At 37.4% G+C, this 19,333-nt stretch overlaps 1 protein-coding gene across 1 annotated transcript; it reads left to right on the plus strand.

Annotated features, from left to right (window-relative positions):
• Positions 1–6,200: 6,200 nt before the first annotated feature.
• Positions 6,201–17,340, plus strand: LOC129247146 (protein son of sevenless). The gene is made up of 14 exons (XM_054886100.1): positions 6,201–6,730; positions 6,818–6,937; positions 6,995–7,132; positions 7,470–8,075; positions 8,130–8,356; positions 10,654–10,781; positions 10,850–11,322; positions 11,540–11,989; positions 12,055–12,786; positions 12,937–13,053; positions 13,151–14,010; positions 15,840–16,074; positions 16,150–16,879; positions 17,157–17,340. The coding sequence occupies exons 1-14, from the start codon at positions 6,617–6,619 to the stop codon at positions 17,198–17,200; spliced, it is 4,974 nt and encodes a 1,657-aa protein (XP_054742075.1). The 5' UTR covers positions 6,201–6,616; the 3' UTR covers positions 17,201–17,340.
• The last annotated feature ends 1,993 nt before the right edge of the window (positions 17,341–19,333 follow it).

The following is a 19,333-nucleotide window of genomic DNA, read 5'->3' on the forward strand; positions in this document are numbered from 1 at the left end:
GTGCGTGGTCCCATTTTGCGTAATGAATTTTTGTGCAAGATCTACTCTCAAAATTCATTAGAAATATATTCTAAAATTCTAAGAATAGAGCGACTAAAGCGTAGAAAAACAAACTACCGTTGCAAAGTAAAATAACGTATCATTGCTCAGCTGCCAAAGTATGTGGTTGAAATAAGCTGTGGCATTCTTTTTGGTTGATTTTTTAGTTTTTAAGTTCTAAAAACGTAATAAATACATTTAAAAAAATAAATGAATTCATATTTTTTATTTTGAAACATTATATTAACTACTTGCATTTAAATTTTTTTGATATCGCTTTTAGTTTAGATTTTATAGGAAGACAAACTTTTTTCAGGGTGCTGGTTGAAATAAGCTGTGAGCCACTGTATATAGAAATCTCTAAAGACGTTAGAGGAGCCTGTGGTTTGTTTTTGGGTCTGTATGCATGCCATACATACTTGTGCGTCTGTAATTTCCATGTAGAGCTTTAAACATGCATATACATACATATATAAGATTTATGTAGGAAAATATGAAATTTTCTAAAACGCCAAGGAGTTCTTAACTTCAAAAGCCACAGTCTCTTCAATCAATTCTTCAATTTATGCAAGACAATTTAGACTAATTATTATGTTTAATTAAGTCTCCATTTAAGATTAAGCGCGCAGTAATACAATTTTTATAGACCCAGAGCCATTTTGTGGCACAGAGAAGAGTAACTTCTACCTTCGTATTCAGGAAGTAGAGGAAAGACAAAGAAGATCATACCGGGCTTATCGCAATCAAAAACAATGCTAGTACGGAATTAAATAAGAATATTTTTAGAATCATCACAGGAGTTCTAAGAAGGGCATTGTAGATTGAATCATCTTCTTCTAGCCTGGAATTATACTCCAAGGACACTTGCAGAATCTATAGGTAGAAAGATGAAACCGCCATGCATGTGCTGGGATCGCGTCCACCACTGATGTATAAGCGGAACAAACACCTGAGGAGGAAATAAAACTCAATAAAGAGCACAAATACTAAAATTTATGGAGCAAGTTGGGCTCAGAGAAAAGCTCGGAATCCATGAACGGCGCACAATTGATCTTGCAGGCCGCAGGGCTAAATCCCCTCATAATAATAATAATAATAATAATAATAAGATTTTGCGCATTTTGCAACAAATTTTCTATGTGGTCCATTGTTTAACTCTTATATTTATTAGATTGGTGACCATTACATGTAATGGATGTATGTTTGTATGTATGTATGTAACTGTATTAAGTAATTGTAATTTGACAAAATGTCTCTACTAGTCATATAAATCTTAAGTAACAAGTACCAAATCCATGATATACAAGTACATATGTATGTATGTATATTAACTGTGTTCACGCCTGGCTGGATATTCTGGGAATTTACTATTCATTTTGCTTGTTTTTGTGCAACATAAAAAGGGAAAAATAAAAATAACATTTAGCTAAAAATCGGCACCGATGAAAAACTCGCAGACGTAAGTCCCCGGTTGCTTACTATTCTTTGTTTATGCTATAAAAATAAAATAAAAACAACACTAATTTTTAAGTACGATTTTCAGTTTTAAGTTAATATACTATAAATAATAATGTTATTGAAAATCACTATGTACAGGTTATTAATACCAATAACTGAATAAAACCACTCGGAGCTACTTTCAAAATGAAATAAAGAGCATTTTTTTGTTTTTTGTTTGTAAAACACAATCATGTGCCTAGTACAGTAGTCGAGTTACCGTGCCACACCATCTTGAGACGGATTGAAATTATCATTCTAAAACAACAACAAAGATTATCTATGAATGAGAACAGGTTAGGTTATATTGGCTGGCCGAAGCCTCGCAGAGACCATTTTAGCCCGATCATAGAGATACCAGATCAGAGTCTTTTTTTTTATAGCGAAAAAATGCATCACTTAGGATGCGCGTATTATTCGCGAATTTTAGGAGTCGCTCAATCTCCTGTTCAGGGATAGATTCTAGTCTTTCAAAACTGAGAGCACCGAGGTATCATAGCGTAGAGGACGCTCCAGGGTTTTTCTGCAAGGATCGTTAAGAGCTAGATTTATGTAGCTTGTAAGCATGTGCTGCAACTAGGCAGTGCCCTGTTAATAAAGATCATTTTGAACCCAAAATTATTAAAATCGGTTCATTTTTGACTAAGTTATGAGCAGTTAAAAAAAAAATTTTCTTATATAATTAAAAAAAATCGATTTTGAGCCGAAAAACAAAATTGCCGATAACTCTTGAAAAAAAATTTTTTCGGGCGAACAAAAAAATTCGTGTCTCATTATTTTGACCAGAGAGCAACATATTTGAGTTACATCGAAATCGAAGAACATGTCTCAAATAGCCCTTTTAAATTGAAATGGAAAGAATCTATATACGACAATTTTTTTTAATTACTCATAACTTAGTCAAAAATAAGCCGATTTGAATGATTCTAGGTTCAAAATAATTGTAATTACTTACACGAGTGACTTCATGTAGAAACAATTGCAAAAAAGAAGTTGAAAATGTTTTATTTTGCAAAAAACAAAAAGTGCGAAACAGGGTTTTTACTCAAAAATTCATTAATCAAAAACAACTCATTTTAGCTACTAGGCATTCAGCTCAATTAAAGTTTGAGATGTCCTTTTGATTTGGAAAAAGTTATAAAAAAAAAAATACACTTTTTGAAATATTGAATTTCGAAAAAATTTCATTTTTTTTTCTTTTTTGCTAAATAAAAAAATTTTAACTACTTTTTTGCAATTTTTTCTACATTAAGTCGCTCCTGTAAGTAATGACGATCATTTTGAACCCAGAATTATTAAAATCGGTTCATTTTTGACTAAGTTATGGGCATTTAAAAAAAAATGTTTCTTATATAAATAAAAAAAATCGATTTTGAGCCGAAAAACAAAATTGCCGATAACTCTTGAAAAAAAATTTTTTCGGGCGAACAAAAAAAATACGTGTCTCATTATTTTGACCAGAGAGCAACATATTTGAGTTACATCGAAATCGAAGAACATGACCCGAATAGCCCGGTTGAATTGAAATGGAAAGCATCAGTAGTCGATTTCTTGATTGTAACTACTCATGGTATATAGTACAGAAACGGGGCTGAACCGCCGGGTCTTCCATAGCGCCAGCCAGGCGACTTATGCACGGGCAACAGCTGTCTGTTAGTTGCCTAATGACAGCCCAGAGTATTGTTTACAAGCGCGCGGAAGTATTTTGCCGAGAATAAACGCGAAAAAAGAAATACAATAATGGATTTCAAACTTAATAGTGTGATTGCATTATATTGCGATTGTTTGCGAGCTCGAGCACTTTAAAGTAAATAAAGTTTTTGTTTATCGCACCATTACTCGATACAATGATGCTGGTAGCATCGCGAAACGTTATACAGGTGGTCATCAAAAGACTGTATCGTCACGTGAAAGTGAAAGAAGCGATTTGAGCGAAATCCCCGACGAAGTGCCAATCAAATGACGAAAGAACTGAAAATATCTGACCGTAGCATCCCTCGCATACGGAAAAATAATCTCAAGCCTTATAAGATCCAAAAGGCGCATGATCTTACACCGCTTTGGTGCAACAAGTCAGACTTGAGAGAGCGAAGGAGTTGCTTCGCTTGGCCAAAAACAGCCAATTTCCGAACATTGTGTTTTCTGACGAGAAAATTTTTCAAATTGAGCAATTCGTAACCTCCCTAAACGATAGGTGTTATTTGACCGACCGTTCATACGAGAGGTTGAGTCATCGATTGGCCACCAGGAGGCAGCACTCGCCATAGGTAATGGTTTGGGCTGTAACCGCAGATGGGCGCTCTCCAATCGATTTCATCGAGATAAATGCGAAATATTATCGGGAAAGTATTGTAGAGGTTGCTCTGATGCCGTGGGCAGACAAACATTTCTGTGGCAGGCCATTGACGTTTCAACAGAACTCGGCACCGTCTCACAAAGCTCGAGTGAACCAAGAATGGCTAAAAAACAACGTTCCGAACTTCATAATGGCTCTCAAATTCACCAGGCGTGAATCCGATGGATTATTATCTTTGGGCCAATTTGGAGAGCAAGGTCCGAATTAAAAGTTTCACCAGTCTCGAGGCGCCGAAAAAGCCATTGTCCACGAGTGGGCCAAAATACCAGCAAGTGATATTCGGGCCGTTTGCGATTCGTTTCTGGACCGTCTCAAGGCCATAGTCAAGGCAAAAGGTGGTCATATCGAGCAAAAATAAATTGATTCTAAATTTTGTATTATTTTCACACATTTTTTACTTTGAATTTAATAAAATTAATTTTCTAAACTAAATTTATGGCCTTTTTAATTGGTTACACTTTGAGTGCCGGACCCTGTAGATGTGAGCCAATGTTGCGAGCATCATGTTGCTAGCATATTGCGCGGTGTTTCCACGACGTGAACTCAACACTACTTTGCCGTGAGATTTATAGGAAATTTCACGCATATTTCACGGCAATGAGATTTGAGTGATTTTGACAGACATTTCACTTGAAACGGGAACTTAGTGCTATGCTTAACATACACGCACAAATTGATGAAACTGATTGGCTTCGCCTAAGTAACACATTAAGCATAGTGCTAACATAATTCTGTTTGGGTTGTTGTTGTAGCAGCATAAACATTCCCCATACATATATGGGGAATGCTGCTGAAGTGACAGTCCTTGGCCGGATATAAACGTTTTGGTGTTGCCAGTCGGTTCACACTCGACAACTCCATTGCTTACAATTGTTTCAGTTTTTAGTATATAGTCAACAACAACATTGGGAAAAACGAAAACATAAAACGAGCAACTCGATGCCGTTTTCCTTACCTTGTACATCCCTCTTCCAAGGGTGATCGGATTGGAAGTACTTTTTCCAATATGGTTTTCTTGACAGATCTCGCGAGACAACTGTAAAACTCAATACATCAAGGGATATGCCAATAAGCAAGGGATATGCCATATTTGAGCTGAGGAGCAACCCGGAGCCATTCAAGAACCAACAAACAGCCATTACATCCATTGAAAACAACCGTTTGGTGCGGCCTATGGGCTAGAGTAATCATCGGCCCATATTTTTTCAAAGACGAGGCGCGCGCCAATGTAACAGTAAATAGCCAACGCTATCGCGCCATGGTAAACGACTTTTGGATGCTGGAAATTAAAACCCGTGATCTTCCAACAAAACGGCGTTGCTTGCTATACAACCTACAGCCAACCATACAGAAACAATGGTTTTACTGCGTCGTCGTTTAGGTGAGCAATTTATCTCTCGTTTCAGACCAAGGGATTGCCAACCAAGATCGTGTGATATCATACTTTTGGACTTTTAATATATTTGTGGGGGTATATAAATGCTTTGTATATAAACCAGCTTCGATTGAGACATTGGAAGCCAATATTACTAAAGTAATTCGGGCCGAAGTCCTTTGCGAGTCATAAAAAATTGGTGTTTACGAATAGTCGAATTACACCGCGCAGTTGCGGCCAACATTTGAAGGGATTAACTTTAAAAATGAAATGTCATGAATGGTTCTACACAAAAATAATAAAGATTGCACAATCAATTTGAATTTTTATTGTTTTATTTCAATTTAGAGTCTGATACCTCTAAATGGATCACCCTTTACTTTTAAATTATAACTGTCAAAAGAGACAGTTAACTACTTGACACGAGACACCTCACCTTCTTGTTCACTAGCCGGACCAATCGTTTCAATTTATTCAATTTACCGAAGCCGGAATGGCGAAATTTTTACATCTAGGATGAAACAAGGACGAAATAATATATTCCACTAAAATCTTATGCTGGCCAAAAATAATGGGAAAAATTTGTGTGTGTATGTGTGGGTGTGTGTAAGGTACGTATTATTTTAACATATGTCACTCTTTTGAGAACGCATTAAGCTTAGCAGAGTCACAATCCACATTCAAGCAGTTTAACTTCAAATGGTAGTTTATATTTTTAAGAAATAATTCAATTCAAATATTTTGCATTAATGAATAAATAAATCAGGCGCTATGACTAATATTAATCATGCACAAGACTTTGTATTAGTATATATATATTTTCGCTATTATTCAATACACCATAGTATGTGCAGTACCTTTTAACCCTGAAACATACAAGGCTGCAACCCTGTAAAGTGAGTGAAAATCGAATCGATTTTTTTCAGTATTTGGTTAATTTTTTCAACCTGTATTTACTACAAATCGCAAAATAGATATACGCATTCTGTAATGAGATTTTATGTTTGTACAAAGTGAATTTGACATTAAATTTTTAGTCAAAGTGCGCAGGGCGTATAGAGAAAAGTGAATTATTGCAATAAACAGTTCCACTGTAGTAGCGAATGCAATAGTAAATACATATATTCAATACTTTGGTGTATTGCTAAAACCGAACGAGCCGTAATAAAAAATCGGGGAATGATAGACATTCTGAAATTTACTAACAATGGCGGCTAGTGTAAATAGGGTATCTCCAGTTTGATAACTTCGTCTCAATTTACAATTGTGACGGGGTGTGCAGAGAAAACCCAAACGGTGTAGGTCGTGGAGGTTGTTATTGGAGTTAGCTGAACGGTTAGAGAATCGAAATGTTCTCTTCTCCGCATGCTTCTAGCAGCAGCTGCGATGACGATGGTTACGATTTTACCAAAAGCGAAAATGCAGGGCGCTGGAAAGGATTATTTATACCGTCCCTGAGAAAGGTTAGTGAAAATAGTTTATAACAAAGTTTTTATAAAAATAGGAGAATTGTCAACAAATGCTATTTTAAATTTGTTTCCTAATAAAAGGTGCTAGAACAAGTACACCCACGCTTATCGGCCAAAGAAGATGCGCTTCTGTTTGTGGAAACACTTTGCTTGCGCATCTTAGCGATGTTATGCGCTAAACCACTGCCCCACACTGTACAGGTAATGAAAACCCGTATAAAGATGAAATGCATGTATTAAAACTCTAATTTATTATAGGATGTGGAAGAAAAAGCGAAGAAATCATTTCCATATCCAATTGACCAATGGGCTTTAAATGAGGCCAGGGAAACGGTTTCCTCTAAAAAGAAAAAATGCGTGCTGCCAACGGACAGAGTACACAGCATGCTGCAAAAGGTAGAACCCTCTTATTAATTTAGAAATTATACAAAATAGTTTTCAATTATTTGTAAAAGAAGTGTACAAGGTTTTAAGAAAACTGGTATATCACACTCGCTATGAGCTACCTGTTCTCAACTTCAAGAAAACAAAATAAAAACAAAGCACACAACCGCCGCACTCTTATATTCTCCCTCTTTTTCCACCATTGATGATAACACTTCTATTACAACAACAAGTTGTAGGAATTACTGCACAAACTTAGTGTTATTTATGTTAATATTTTATTCAACAATTAACTGATACAATGCCGATTTTTATTTGATAAACTAATAAATTTCTTCTTGCACGACAGGATGTGCTTCAATATAAAATTGACAGCAATGTCTCTGTGTTCCTGGTTGCTATATTGGAGTATATATCTGCAGATATACTAAATTTGGCCGGCAATTATGTTCGTAAAATAAAGCATTTGGAAATAACAAAAGAGGACATTGAAGTAGCGATGTGCGCTGATAAAGTGCTGATGGATATGTTCTATCAAAATGATATGAAATCTAGCAACTTGGCAAATAATCTCCCAACTCTACCAGCACAACGCGCCAGTACAACATATGAAGAAGTAGTAAAAGATCTTATTAACGATGAAAAGCAGTACCAACGTGACTTGCATATGATAATACGTGTTTTCCGTGAGGAACTAGCCAAAATTGTACGCGACCCAAGAGAGTTGGAACCTATATTTTCAAATATAATGGACATTTACGAAGTAACCGCAACCTTACTCAGCTCATTAGAAGACGTAATAGAGATGTCGCAAGAACAGGGCGCACCCTGCGTGGGCAGCTGTTTTGAAGAACTGGCGGAGGGAGAGGAATTGCATGTATATTCCAAATATGCCAATGAAGTGACTTCACTAAAATCCAAAGAAGCACTTCAAACTCTATTAGCTAAACCAGATGTAAGTAAATTTTTGCAATTGCATACTTAACTAAAGCAATATTGTTTATTTCAGGCAATGTCTTTAATGTCCGCTGGTCATGGATTCCGTGATGCTGTTAAGTATTATCTTCCTAAATTGCTTTTAGTGCCGGTATCGCATGCTTTTGTTTACTTCGATTACATAAATGTGTTGAGAGAGCTCAGCCGGTCCGAAGATGATATTGAAAGCTTCAAACAAGTGCAAGGCTTACTGTGTCCTTTGCAAAGTGAGCTTGAGAGCATATTAGGAAGTCTGCCTAAGTACGTATTTTTTTTAACATAAAAGTATATTATCTATAGCACTAAGATAAGTAGTTACTATAAAACTTCCGTATACATATATATGCATTTACTTTTTAAAAACCAAACTTCAGGAGTCGGCTGCCCTTGCTATGATATGCTATGCCCTCTTCTCGACGTAGCTTTACTTCGAACTTTCAGCGTTTGTTTCGTTTGAAAATTCTGACTACCCCTAACCTCTTAACTAAACAAATGCCATCAATAGCCTCCATATTATAAAGGGTTTTCCAATAAGAGGTGTTATTTTGATATTCAACGAAAAATGCTATTTTTTAATATAAATGATCTGATGTTTATTTCATTATCGCGGACTTTTTACCCCGGGCCCGGAATTAGACATAATTGGAAAGAGCCCGCATTTGTAATTTTCCCCCGGGGCCCGGATATGCTCTCTACGGTCCTATATACAGCTATGGACAAAGAAATAGCGCACTTCCCCACAAGAACATATAATGATGATTATTTTTACTGGATGTTACTAGGCCCGTTTTATATATATACATATGTATATAATTTGCACGTACACCCTTTTTGGGTGTTTGGCCGAGCTCCTCCTCCTATTTGTGGCGTACGTCTTGATGTTATTGCACAAATGGAGGGACCTAGAGTTTCAAGCCGATTCCGAACGGTAGTATTTTTATGAGGAGCTTTTCCATGGCAGAAATACACTCGGAGGTTTGCCATTACCTGCCGAGGGGCGACCGCTATCAGAAAAATGTTTTTCTTAATTTTGGTGTTTCACAGAGATTCGAACCTACGTTCTCTCTGTGAATTCCGAATGGTAATCACGCACCAAGCCATTCGGCTACGGCGGCCGCCCTAGGCCAGTTACTTTTGCAAAAATCTATTCTTTTATTTCCGTATTATCAAAACAATAATAATTCAATATCTCCAATTATAACAAGTTCGAAAATATCGAACATCGTTAGTCGTTTCCAATTGGTTACATTTTTTTTTTTAATTTCTTACCCGATTAGTATTTTCTTGAATATCCATTATCAATATTCCCGTTTATTCTCACCATTGATCCAATTCCAAGAAAATTATCCCCAAACTTTCAAGTTATCCCGGGATCTTTGTTGTGCACTGGCCATTGAACTTTTGGAGTTTTTTCACGATGAACAAAAATGTTTCTACCTCTAACCTTTCTACCCAATCATATTAATTTTAGTTTCGCCCGTAAAAAGTATAAATTGACGTCTTTGTTTCTATGGACATTTGCAAAGACAAAGACAAACGTGCCTTAATAATTCTCTCGATAGTAGCGGTTTTTTTCTGCTGGCACACCCATGCACTTTAGGCGTCTTCGCTTAGGTCTGCTTGATGAATTCTGGATATATTCCTCATCTATTTCTAGCGTTATCGCTCGAAAGCAGTGAGGTGCTCTCGCCCATTTTCTCGCCCAATAAACATTTTAAAGGAAACAATTACATTTGCAATTATAACAAACAAGAATTTACCAGAAAAAATTAGCTTTAATCATCTTAACTAATGAGTGAAATTGCGATATTTTGTTGTTCAACGCAAGAATGTGCATTTCGAGCGAAACATTAAAAACGTGAATGAGACCTGTTGTCCGATATTAGAGAGAAGTGATTCACAGCATAATATTGGCATAAAAATATGCACGAATATCAGTTAATCTTCTTAGAAATAACAATTTATTTATTTGGTATATAGAGCTCCTCCTATTTGTGGCGTACGTCTTTGATGATGTTTCACGAATGGAGCGACCTACAGTAGCTTCTCCCTTTATTACACCGAGCTCTAGCTTCAATTGGTCGTGTGCGTCCTAATGCTGTTCCACAAATGGAAGAACCTATAGTTGTAAGCCGCCTCTGCACGATAAATGTTTTTTTCAGACATTTCTGTTTTCCAACCCATTTTTTTATAATGGGTTTCCAACTCGATTTAAATGTACTGCTTTTTAATAACTGACCCCTCCGAGCGCCAAGTTGAAAAGATAATAAAGCTAAGAGGAATTTCATAGAATGCAGCTTCCACTATATGATATTGACATATTAAACTTACTCGCCAAAACTTAGTACATATATTGCTAGCCATTTCATATCGAGCCGACATAAATATTATTGCGATCGGATAAAAAACACGCCTCTTTTTTATTTGTTGAGACTAAATTTCCGGCGGTCCATTCCAAATTTATTAAAATATGCGCGGGTATAAAACGTTTGGTTCGGGCCGAATTTAAAATTTCATATTTTTAACAGAAAATTTTATTGTTTTCCTCCTTTTTTAAGAGAGACGCATGTGCCATTAAGTAGCCGTGCTCGTCGCCAGTTGGCTATCGAATGGACGAGAGAACTACAAAACACTGTTGAGCATTGGGATAAAGATGTTGGACAAAATTGCAATGAATTTATACGAGGTTTGCATATGAGACTATATGACTTTTAATTTAAATTTGCTTATGCAATACTTTTAAATAAATTTCAGAGGATTTCCTTGGTAAAATGGGCTCTGGAAAGCGCATTGCCGAACGCAAAGTTTATCTGTTCGATGGACTTATGATTCTCTGTAAAGCGAATACAAAACGTCAAGCAACCTCTAATGGGGCACCTTCCTTTGAGTATCGTGTGAAGGAAAAGTTTTTTATGCGACGCGTAGAAATCAACGATCGTGCAGATACAGACGAGTTGAAACACTCCTTTGAAATAGCTCCTCGCATACAACCACCAGTTATACTTACTGCTCGTAATGCTCAACACAAAAACGACTGGATGGCTGATCTAATAATGGTTAACACCAAATCCATGTTAGACCGCATACTTGAAAGTATATTAACGGATATTGAAAAGAAGCATCCACTGCGAATGCCTAGTCCGGAATTATACAAGTTTGCTGAACCTGATAGTCCAGAAAATATCGTATTAGAGGAACGTGACAGTGCCGGTGTGCCACAAATAAAGGTGGGAAACAACTTAACTTTTGCATTTATATTTAAGATTAAACCTACTTTGCAATAGCACTAATCATTCCATGAAAACGTTTGTAATTTATGGAATATTTACCGAAGAGATTCGTTCTTGAAGAGAATGTTTAGCATTCAATTTTTAATCGTAGCATAACAAAGTTTCTTATTTTTTGAATTTTAAAAAAAACTAAGTTTTTTATACATGTTTTTAGGGCGCAACACTGAACAAATTAATCGAAAGATTGACCTTTCACATCTATGCCGATCCGATGTTCGTACGCACATTCCTGACTACATATCGCTACTTTTGCACTCCTCGTAATTTGTTATCGTTGTTGCTTGAACGATTTAATATACCTGATCCGAGTTTGGTTTATCCGGATAATGTACAAGGCACTGATAAGGAGGCATTGAATTGTGATACTGATAAGTTGCATAAAAATTCGCAACGAGAAGACTGGAAACGTTATCGCAAAGAGTTTGCACAACCGGTACAGTTCCGTGTACTGAATGTACTACGGCATTGGGTGGACCATCATTTTTATGACTTTGAGAAGGATCCGACGCTTCTGGAGGAGCTGGAAAAGTTTTTAGAACTTGTTAATAATGGAAAATCAATGCGCAAGTGGGTGGATTCTGTTTTGAAAATCGTTCAACGAAAGGTAGGTTGTGGGCATGATATGAATCTGTACAATTTGCTTAAAACTTTATTTATATCTTTTGAAAGAATGATCAAGAGGAGAGCCACAAACCGATTACATTCGCTTATGGACATAGTCCGCCACCAATCGAACATCATCTTGATGTTTCTGATTCTGAAATTAACTTGTTAACGCTTCATCCTTTAGAGTTGGCACGGCAATTGACACTACTTGAATTTGAACTATACAAAAATGTCAAGCCATCGGAGCTAGTTGGTTCGCCATGGACAAAAAAGGATAAGGATGTGGAAAGTCCAAATTTACTGAAGATTATGAAACATACCACCAATGTCACACGATGGATTGAGAAATCTATAACGGAAGCGGAAAATTATGAAGAACGTGTTGCGATAGTGGCACGTGCCATTGAGGTTATGATGGTGATGCTGGAATTGAATAATTTCAATGGAATACTTTCGATCAGCGCCGCCATGGGTAGTGCTTCTGTGTACCGATTAAAGTTAACATTTCAAGGTTTACCAGCACGATATGAAAAATTCCTAGAAGAATGCTGGGAACCAAATGATGGCCGCTTGAAAAAGTATCAAGAACGTTTGCGCTCGATAAATCCGCCTTGTGTGCCATTTTTCGGTCGGTATCTCACTAATATTTTACATTTAGAAGAAGGCAATCCTGACTTTTTACCGAACACTCAGCTTATAAATTTCTCTAAACGTCGGAAAGTATCCGAAATAATAGGTGAAATTTTGCTTTACCAAAATCAACCTTACTGCTTGTCAGTCGATTTAAAAATAAGGGTTAGTATATATATACTTGAAAATTATTTTAAAAACCAAATATATTTAAATAACGCAGTTTCACAGCTACGTTTGCTGGCCTACATAAAACTTATTTTATTAAAAAATTGTGGGTTAATTTACTTACACTTTAATTTATTTTTTTTAAAGAACTTCTTGGAAAATTTGGATCCCTTCAAGGGTATGACAGATACTGAGATATCAAATTATTTGTATAACGCAAGTCTTCGCATAGAGCCCAGGGGCTGCAAGCAGGCGCCAAAATTTGTGAGTTATACAAAAAATAATCCTGTTTTTTGATTTTCATTTCTAACTTTAAAATTATTAAATTAACTTATTTTATTTATTATATTATCTTTATCAGCCGCGCAAGTGGGCCTCAATTACCCTTAAATCTCCGGGTATCAAACCTCGACGCCAAAACCACACTAGCAACAACAATAGCTTAAGCAGCAGTAATACGAGCGGTAACTCCCTACTACAAGCATCATCCATTTTTGGTGTACGCAGCACGTCCCATGCAAGCGGCAATGCAGCGGAGTCAGCAAGCAGCCATATAGTTAGTGGTAGTGGAAGCGGGGGAACACTTGTTGATCAACATAGCCCTAGCAGTAATGTTTCACATGCGAGTGCATCGCATTCGAATGCAAATTCACAGACCGCATCGGCAAATACTAGTGCGAATGTAGCTGACCGCAATGGAGAGCCACAAACGTTGAGTCACAATTCCACAAGTACGGGTGGGGGTCATGCTGGTCATGGTACTGAATCTGTGACAAAGAATGAATTTCAATATTCTAATGGAGAAGATGGAGGAGCGCAATCAGCGGCACCTCAGCTGCCTAAAAAGTCAAACTCGTCGGCTGGACCGAATGCCTGGAGTGGTGAGAGTTTTGCAACCGGAGCATGTACTAGCACAGAAAAGACGTCATACACACCATCTTTTATTGATACACCACCAACACGTGTAGACAATGTCTGGAATTTACCTGATGAAATGTTGGGAACAAATCAATCGCCTCACCAGCACCAGCACCAGCAACAGCAAAAGCACAATAGTAGTGGTAGCAATGCGGTAACGAGTGAACAAATTGGTGGAGAGCCTTCGTTAACATCTCCACTACCAAGAGTGGTAATCAGCCCACGTACAGATCCTGCAAGTACACGAACACCATTCCAGAACGCGCCATCACATCCTCATAAATTCAGCTGTAATCATTTTAGGTGAGTTGATTTTTTATTTTTAGCTTTTTTAATTTTTTCATTTATTTCGCAAAGCTTTGTAAACCCTTTATAGTAAAATGGGAGAAATAAAATGTTTCCGATCTACAATTAAAGCCCTGTCGTCGCCATGTTTCAGCTTTTTACTATCAACTCCTGTAAGGAGGAGATCAAACGACTCGAACATGTAGGAAACATTTCTCTTATCTGGGCCCAAGGCATAAGAACCGATTTACGTTGTCCCCATCTCAGGCATAGGTGTCCACTTGACCGCTACACAATTTCTTTTTTAAAAAAGCGCAAGACAGATGGGGTTCCATTTTATCGTGCGCTATCTCAAAAACACTTTGGTCTCAGGGCTTTCATACAACTCCCATTGCAGAGGCTGTGGGGATCCTGGAGATGAATTTCTTTGCAAATGTCGGAGCTTAGCGGCTAGGCGCTTGAGGTTCCTTAGTGTGTCGTTTGAGGATAGCCTGAACACAGTTCTCCAGCCTAGATCCCTTTTCTCTTCTCCACTACATCAACAGCACTGTCGATGGCTATAAATAGGTTTTCTTCCTTTAAGTTTCGTAATCTTTAGTAGGTAATGGTCTACATTATGTTATCAAAACGGCACTCTGATGCTACTTGCAGTGTACCCGTGGTACTCTTGCCATCTTTTGTTAAGACGTTCCGACTCCACCAGGCACATTAACTTCTTTGGAGTTTATTTATTTATTTATTTATATGAAATATTATAAATAATTACAATAGTAAGGCAACTAGCAGCTGGGGCTATCGGTATTTCCTTGGAGTTAATTCCGATTTTAAGCCGACTCCGAACGGCAGAAAGTTTTTATGAGGAGCTTTTTCATAACAGAAATACACTCGGAGATTTGCCATTGTCTGCCGAGGGGCGGCGACTATTAGAAAAAACTTTTCTCTTCATTTTGGTGTTTCACCGAGATTCGAACTTACGTTCTCTCTAAATTCCGAATGTTAGTTTTTATTTTGCGAACTGCGGTGAGAACTCTTGTCCGTTAGGACGTCTGACATATCGCCCAGCATAATTTCTAAGTGAATTTATTATTGCTTCTTCGCTCCAAAACATGTTATACCAATTTTTCATACCCTGTGGTCCACATCATGACTTGTCCTCTTAATAAAAACGTTTCCTCTTCCTTAAATTTGCTTGTTTCAAAAGAGGGACCTTCTGAGCTATCAGCAGCTTGTCCAATTAGCCTTAAAGTTACTGCCCCACTTAAATTACTTATACTCCCCAAGTAAAGCTGACTCCTATAGCGACTTCAAATGTGTGGTATCATTACCAGGAATGTCTTTACGTTATAACATATACAGGGTGTTTTGTTAACGATTACATTCTGTGTTTAATTTCATGACGAAAGCGCCCTAGGAATTGCAGCCCTTTATATTTTATTCTTGCCTCGAGTTCCTCCTCCTATTTGTGCCGTGCGTCTTGATGTTGTTCCATAAATGGAAGGACCTACAGTTTTAAGCCGACTCCGAACTGGGAGACTTGTCATTGCCTGCCGAGGGGCGATCGTTATTAGAAAAAAGCTTTAAAAAAGCAATTTGATTACTTATGTATTATTCATAACTATTTTTTACTATTTTATATTATTTTTCTTTTTACTATTATTTTTTTATTTCTTTTTTTTCCATTGGAAGAAAATGTTGCAAAAGTATTTTTCTCAATCCCCTTGGTTAGCACTAAAAATGAGCCTGTGTCTCTTTTTCTAATTTGCTCTCATACAAAACTTATATAAATTTAATGAAATTGCACTCTTTACTTGAAAAATATAAATGTAATCATAATTTTTTTTATTTAGTCCAACTAATACTGGAACTACTGTAAATGTAGCCTTTGTGGCCAGTGCAAGTCCTCAATTGCCTGACATAGAATCGGGTAATTCTCCGTTACCAGTTTCTCCTCATGTGAATGTCCCATCCCCGCTTAGCACTGAGTATCGTTCCGTGCCACCACCATTACCGCCTCGGAGAAAGGAGCGCACTGAAAGCTGTGCAGATTTAGCCCAAAAAAGGCAAGCACCCGATGCACCGACTGTAAGTCTAAACATAAACTATCAGCAATAGCCCTTAATGTTATGCTATTTTTTTGGTTTCATATTTGTATTTTAGCTACCACCACGTGACGGCGAACTTAGCCCACCGCCGATCCCTCCTAGGCTTCATCATTCCATTGGCACTTATCCTCGTAGCCAAACAAACGAATTTAGCTTAAGGAGCAACTTATTGCTCCCAAATACAAGCAGTATTATGATTCGACGTAATTTGGCCATAGAAAAACGATCATCGACTGGGGCTAGCAGCGGGGTCGCATCTGCGTCGATAGCCATAGCAGCAATGACGTTACACTCGGCAAGTGAGACTCCGTCATTAACAACAAATCCGCCTCAATGCCCGCCATATCCCCCATTTCCGTTGCCTACTATCGCTGCGAGTCACCATACTATTGGTACTTCAATGTCGGTGTCAACTTGGGATGATCAAGCCATATCGCCTGCTCTCAGCTCCTCTACAACGACATCTCCAATGACGCCTATGACTCCAATTTCCCCACACATTCCAACCGGGGTAGGTCAAGTATCTGATTTACACTCAGCAGTTGCACCGCCTTATCATCGATACAAATCGGCTGCGATTGCGCTAACGGCAGGCGGAGCTACTTCAATAAATCCCTATGGCACAACAATGACACAACAACATGAGCAACGCTTTCCGCAACCATCATTAGGTAGTAGCGCGTTACCGGCAAAATCGTCTCCAAAAGATTTCTTTCCCATAACCGAAGGCACTCCCAAGCTTCCACCAAAACCTAGTCTTAGTGGAAATTTTTACAACTCCTCAGGTAAACTTAATACATTTTGAGGTAGAAATACACAGTGCACAGTGCAATTTAGACAATTCGCTGGCTAAAATGAATACATTTTCGACTCAATAGCTCTGATTCAAAAAAAAAAATTGTTACTTTTATGACAAATATTAGAAAATCTTTGTTTGTTCAATAGAAAAGTGTAAACACAATTGTTTGCTTTCAACTAGCCTACATCCCAACTATGCTGTTGCACAGTGTTATAAAAATAATGTTACAAAACAAATGTATAACTGTTATTTTGCCCTTGCAGATAAAGGTACGATGTTTCCTTACCCAAGTACAAATCAAGATTAATATTTATTGCCTGGCGATGTGATACGGACGAAGATTTTTATCCACTCAGCAAAATACGTTATTATTAATGTAAATATTGAACTGTATTAAATGTAGAACGTAAAAATAAAATATTATAGATTATTGTTAGAATAAAACAATATTCGGCTATTTAAATTTACCGTAGTTGACAACAAGTAGTAATTTGGCCTTTAAGTAAGCAAAAATTTGTCTTGGACGTCCACCACAAATTTGCAGTAAAGCTCGACCAAAGACCTATTAAAGGATGTACGCGCCAATGAGTACGGACTCAGATAGGTAAAAAGCTTTCAGATGTGTTGGATTGATATGGCTAGTGGTGGTGTACTTTGGACCTTTTGGACTCTGTTACGTACTCAGATATGAATCCTCGTCATTCCAGTAAGTCATTGTCGTTTCGGTTATTAATATTTTGCCCTAAAACAAAGTGTGGGAGACGTGATTCTGCCTCCGTGCCTAAAATAAGAACCTCGTATCAGACACGTGATAAATGTGAAAGTAAGAACCTCGTATCGTCGCACGATTCATAAGACAAGAGATTAAGCGATTTTGTATAACTTTCGGGGATATCAAGAATGTCGAAATATGGCATGAGACTTCTTTACGCCGTACGGGGGCTTACAGGGAAAGTGATTGGTATATTTGATGTCGAAATCTACACTGACGGTTGTAAGATGAACTGTGGTGTGCGAACTGGCCTCTATTCAGAACTGCTCAACTTATCCAAATCATTTCGACTTCCTAACTATGCCAGCATGTTCCAAGCAGAACTTTTAGCAATCAGGGAAGCTAGCGAATTACTGAAACACTACAAAGAAATTGGTGCAAGAGTAGCTATCTTCTCAGACAGTCAAGCAGCTATCACGGCTTTACTCTAAATCCATTTCATCCCAACTAGTTTCACAATGCAGAGAGGAAGTAGAACTGCTTGGTCATTGCCTTCAAATTACTCTAATATGGGTTCCCGGATGCAGGAATATAGAGGGTAATGAGAAAACAGACGAGCTAACAAGAAAAGGTTCGACACTAGAAATAGCAGAGGCGGTAGCAGTCGCTAACCAATTCACTATAAAAACATCCATTGCGTGACTCTACTATACTTTAGCTGAAAGAAGGTGGAAGCAATTAACTAAATGCACTACAACAAGAAAAACATGACCGTCGTGCAACACCCAGAGGACGAACTACCTGTTATTATGCTCCCGCTCAAACATTTCAAGTATTACTGCAACCCTTACAGGGGATCATGCAGCCAGACTCAACCTTCCTTTCAATCCCATCTGCAGAAGCTGTCAAGCAGAGGATGTGAAAGAAAGTCTTTTCCCCTATTTATGCGAATGTCCGGGTTTAGCCAGAACAAGACTTCGCTCATTCGGTAAGCCTTTCTTACAGCAAATTAATGAAATCGTAGACACAGAGTTAAAAATTTGCTGTTATATCTGGATTTCACGAAATGGATCTGACTTAAAAAAAACAAAAAGGACATGACACGAGAACAGTGGTAACAAAACGGCGTTAGTCGCTAATTACGAATATTTAGTACAAATATTCAACACATGCCTTCAAAATTAGTTGAATGTTTCTTAATAATTTTTACAAATTACAACTTAAATGATGTACAATACTTTATAAAATTATTGTTACAAACGTACCGTCTGGTTTAAATAACAGAGTGCATTATACTCGGATCAGCTAGAACGCAGAAAATCCCTACATACAAAATTTAGCTCGTCCATATCTGAAGGTCAGTATAATTTTTCTAATTTTTGTATAAAGTTTGAAATTTAAATTTATAAAAAACAAAAATGAGGATTTAAAACTGCAAGCAGAAAATAGTCAGAAGTGATTAAATTATGGTTTTGTTCCTATTCTTCTTCTATGCCATAAGAATTAAACTGTTTTACAGCGAAAAAAAATATAGCATTGTTCATTTGCATATTTTTAGATCAACTTGACGTCGCTGATTACCTGTTTTCTAACGGTACAAAAAGCACTGTTCACAGGCATTTTTGAGGCAATGCACCATCTATCAAAACTTTATACGCAGTAATTGAAAAAGCCGCCGCCATAGCCGAATGGGTTGGTGTGTGACTACCATTGTCAACGAATACTGAA

Source organism: Anastrepha obliqua, chromosome 5 (genome assembly GCF_027943255.1).
Source record: "Anastrepha obliqua isolate idAnaObli1 chromosome 5, idAnaObli1_1.0, whole genome shotgun sequence".
In the NCBI taxonomy this organism is placed as follows: Eukaryota; Metazoa; Arthropoda; class Insecta; order Diptera; family Tephritidae; genus Anastrepha; species Anastrepha obliqua.

Coding starts and splice junctions, on each gene's coding strand:
- LOC129247146 (XM_054886100.1), top strand. CDS start 6,617: ATGTTCTCTTCTCCGCATGCTTCTAGCAGCAGCTGCGATGACGATGGT. Junction 8,357..10,653: donor ATATTAGGAAGTCTGCCTAA/GTACGTATTTTT, acceptor TCCTTTTTTAAG/AGAGACGCATGTGCCATTAA. Junction 13,054..13,150: donor GCAAGCAGGCGCCAAAATTT/GTGAGTTATACA, acceptor TATCTTTATCAG/CCGCGCAAGTGGGCCTCAAT.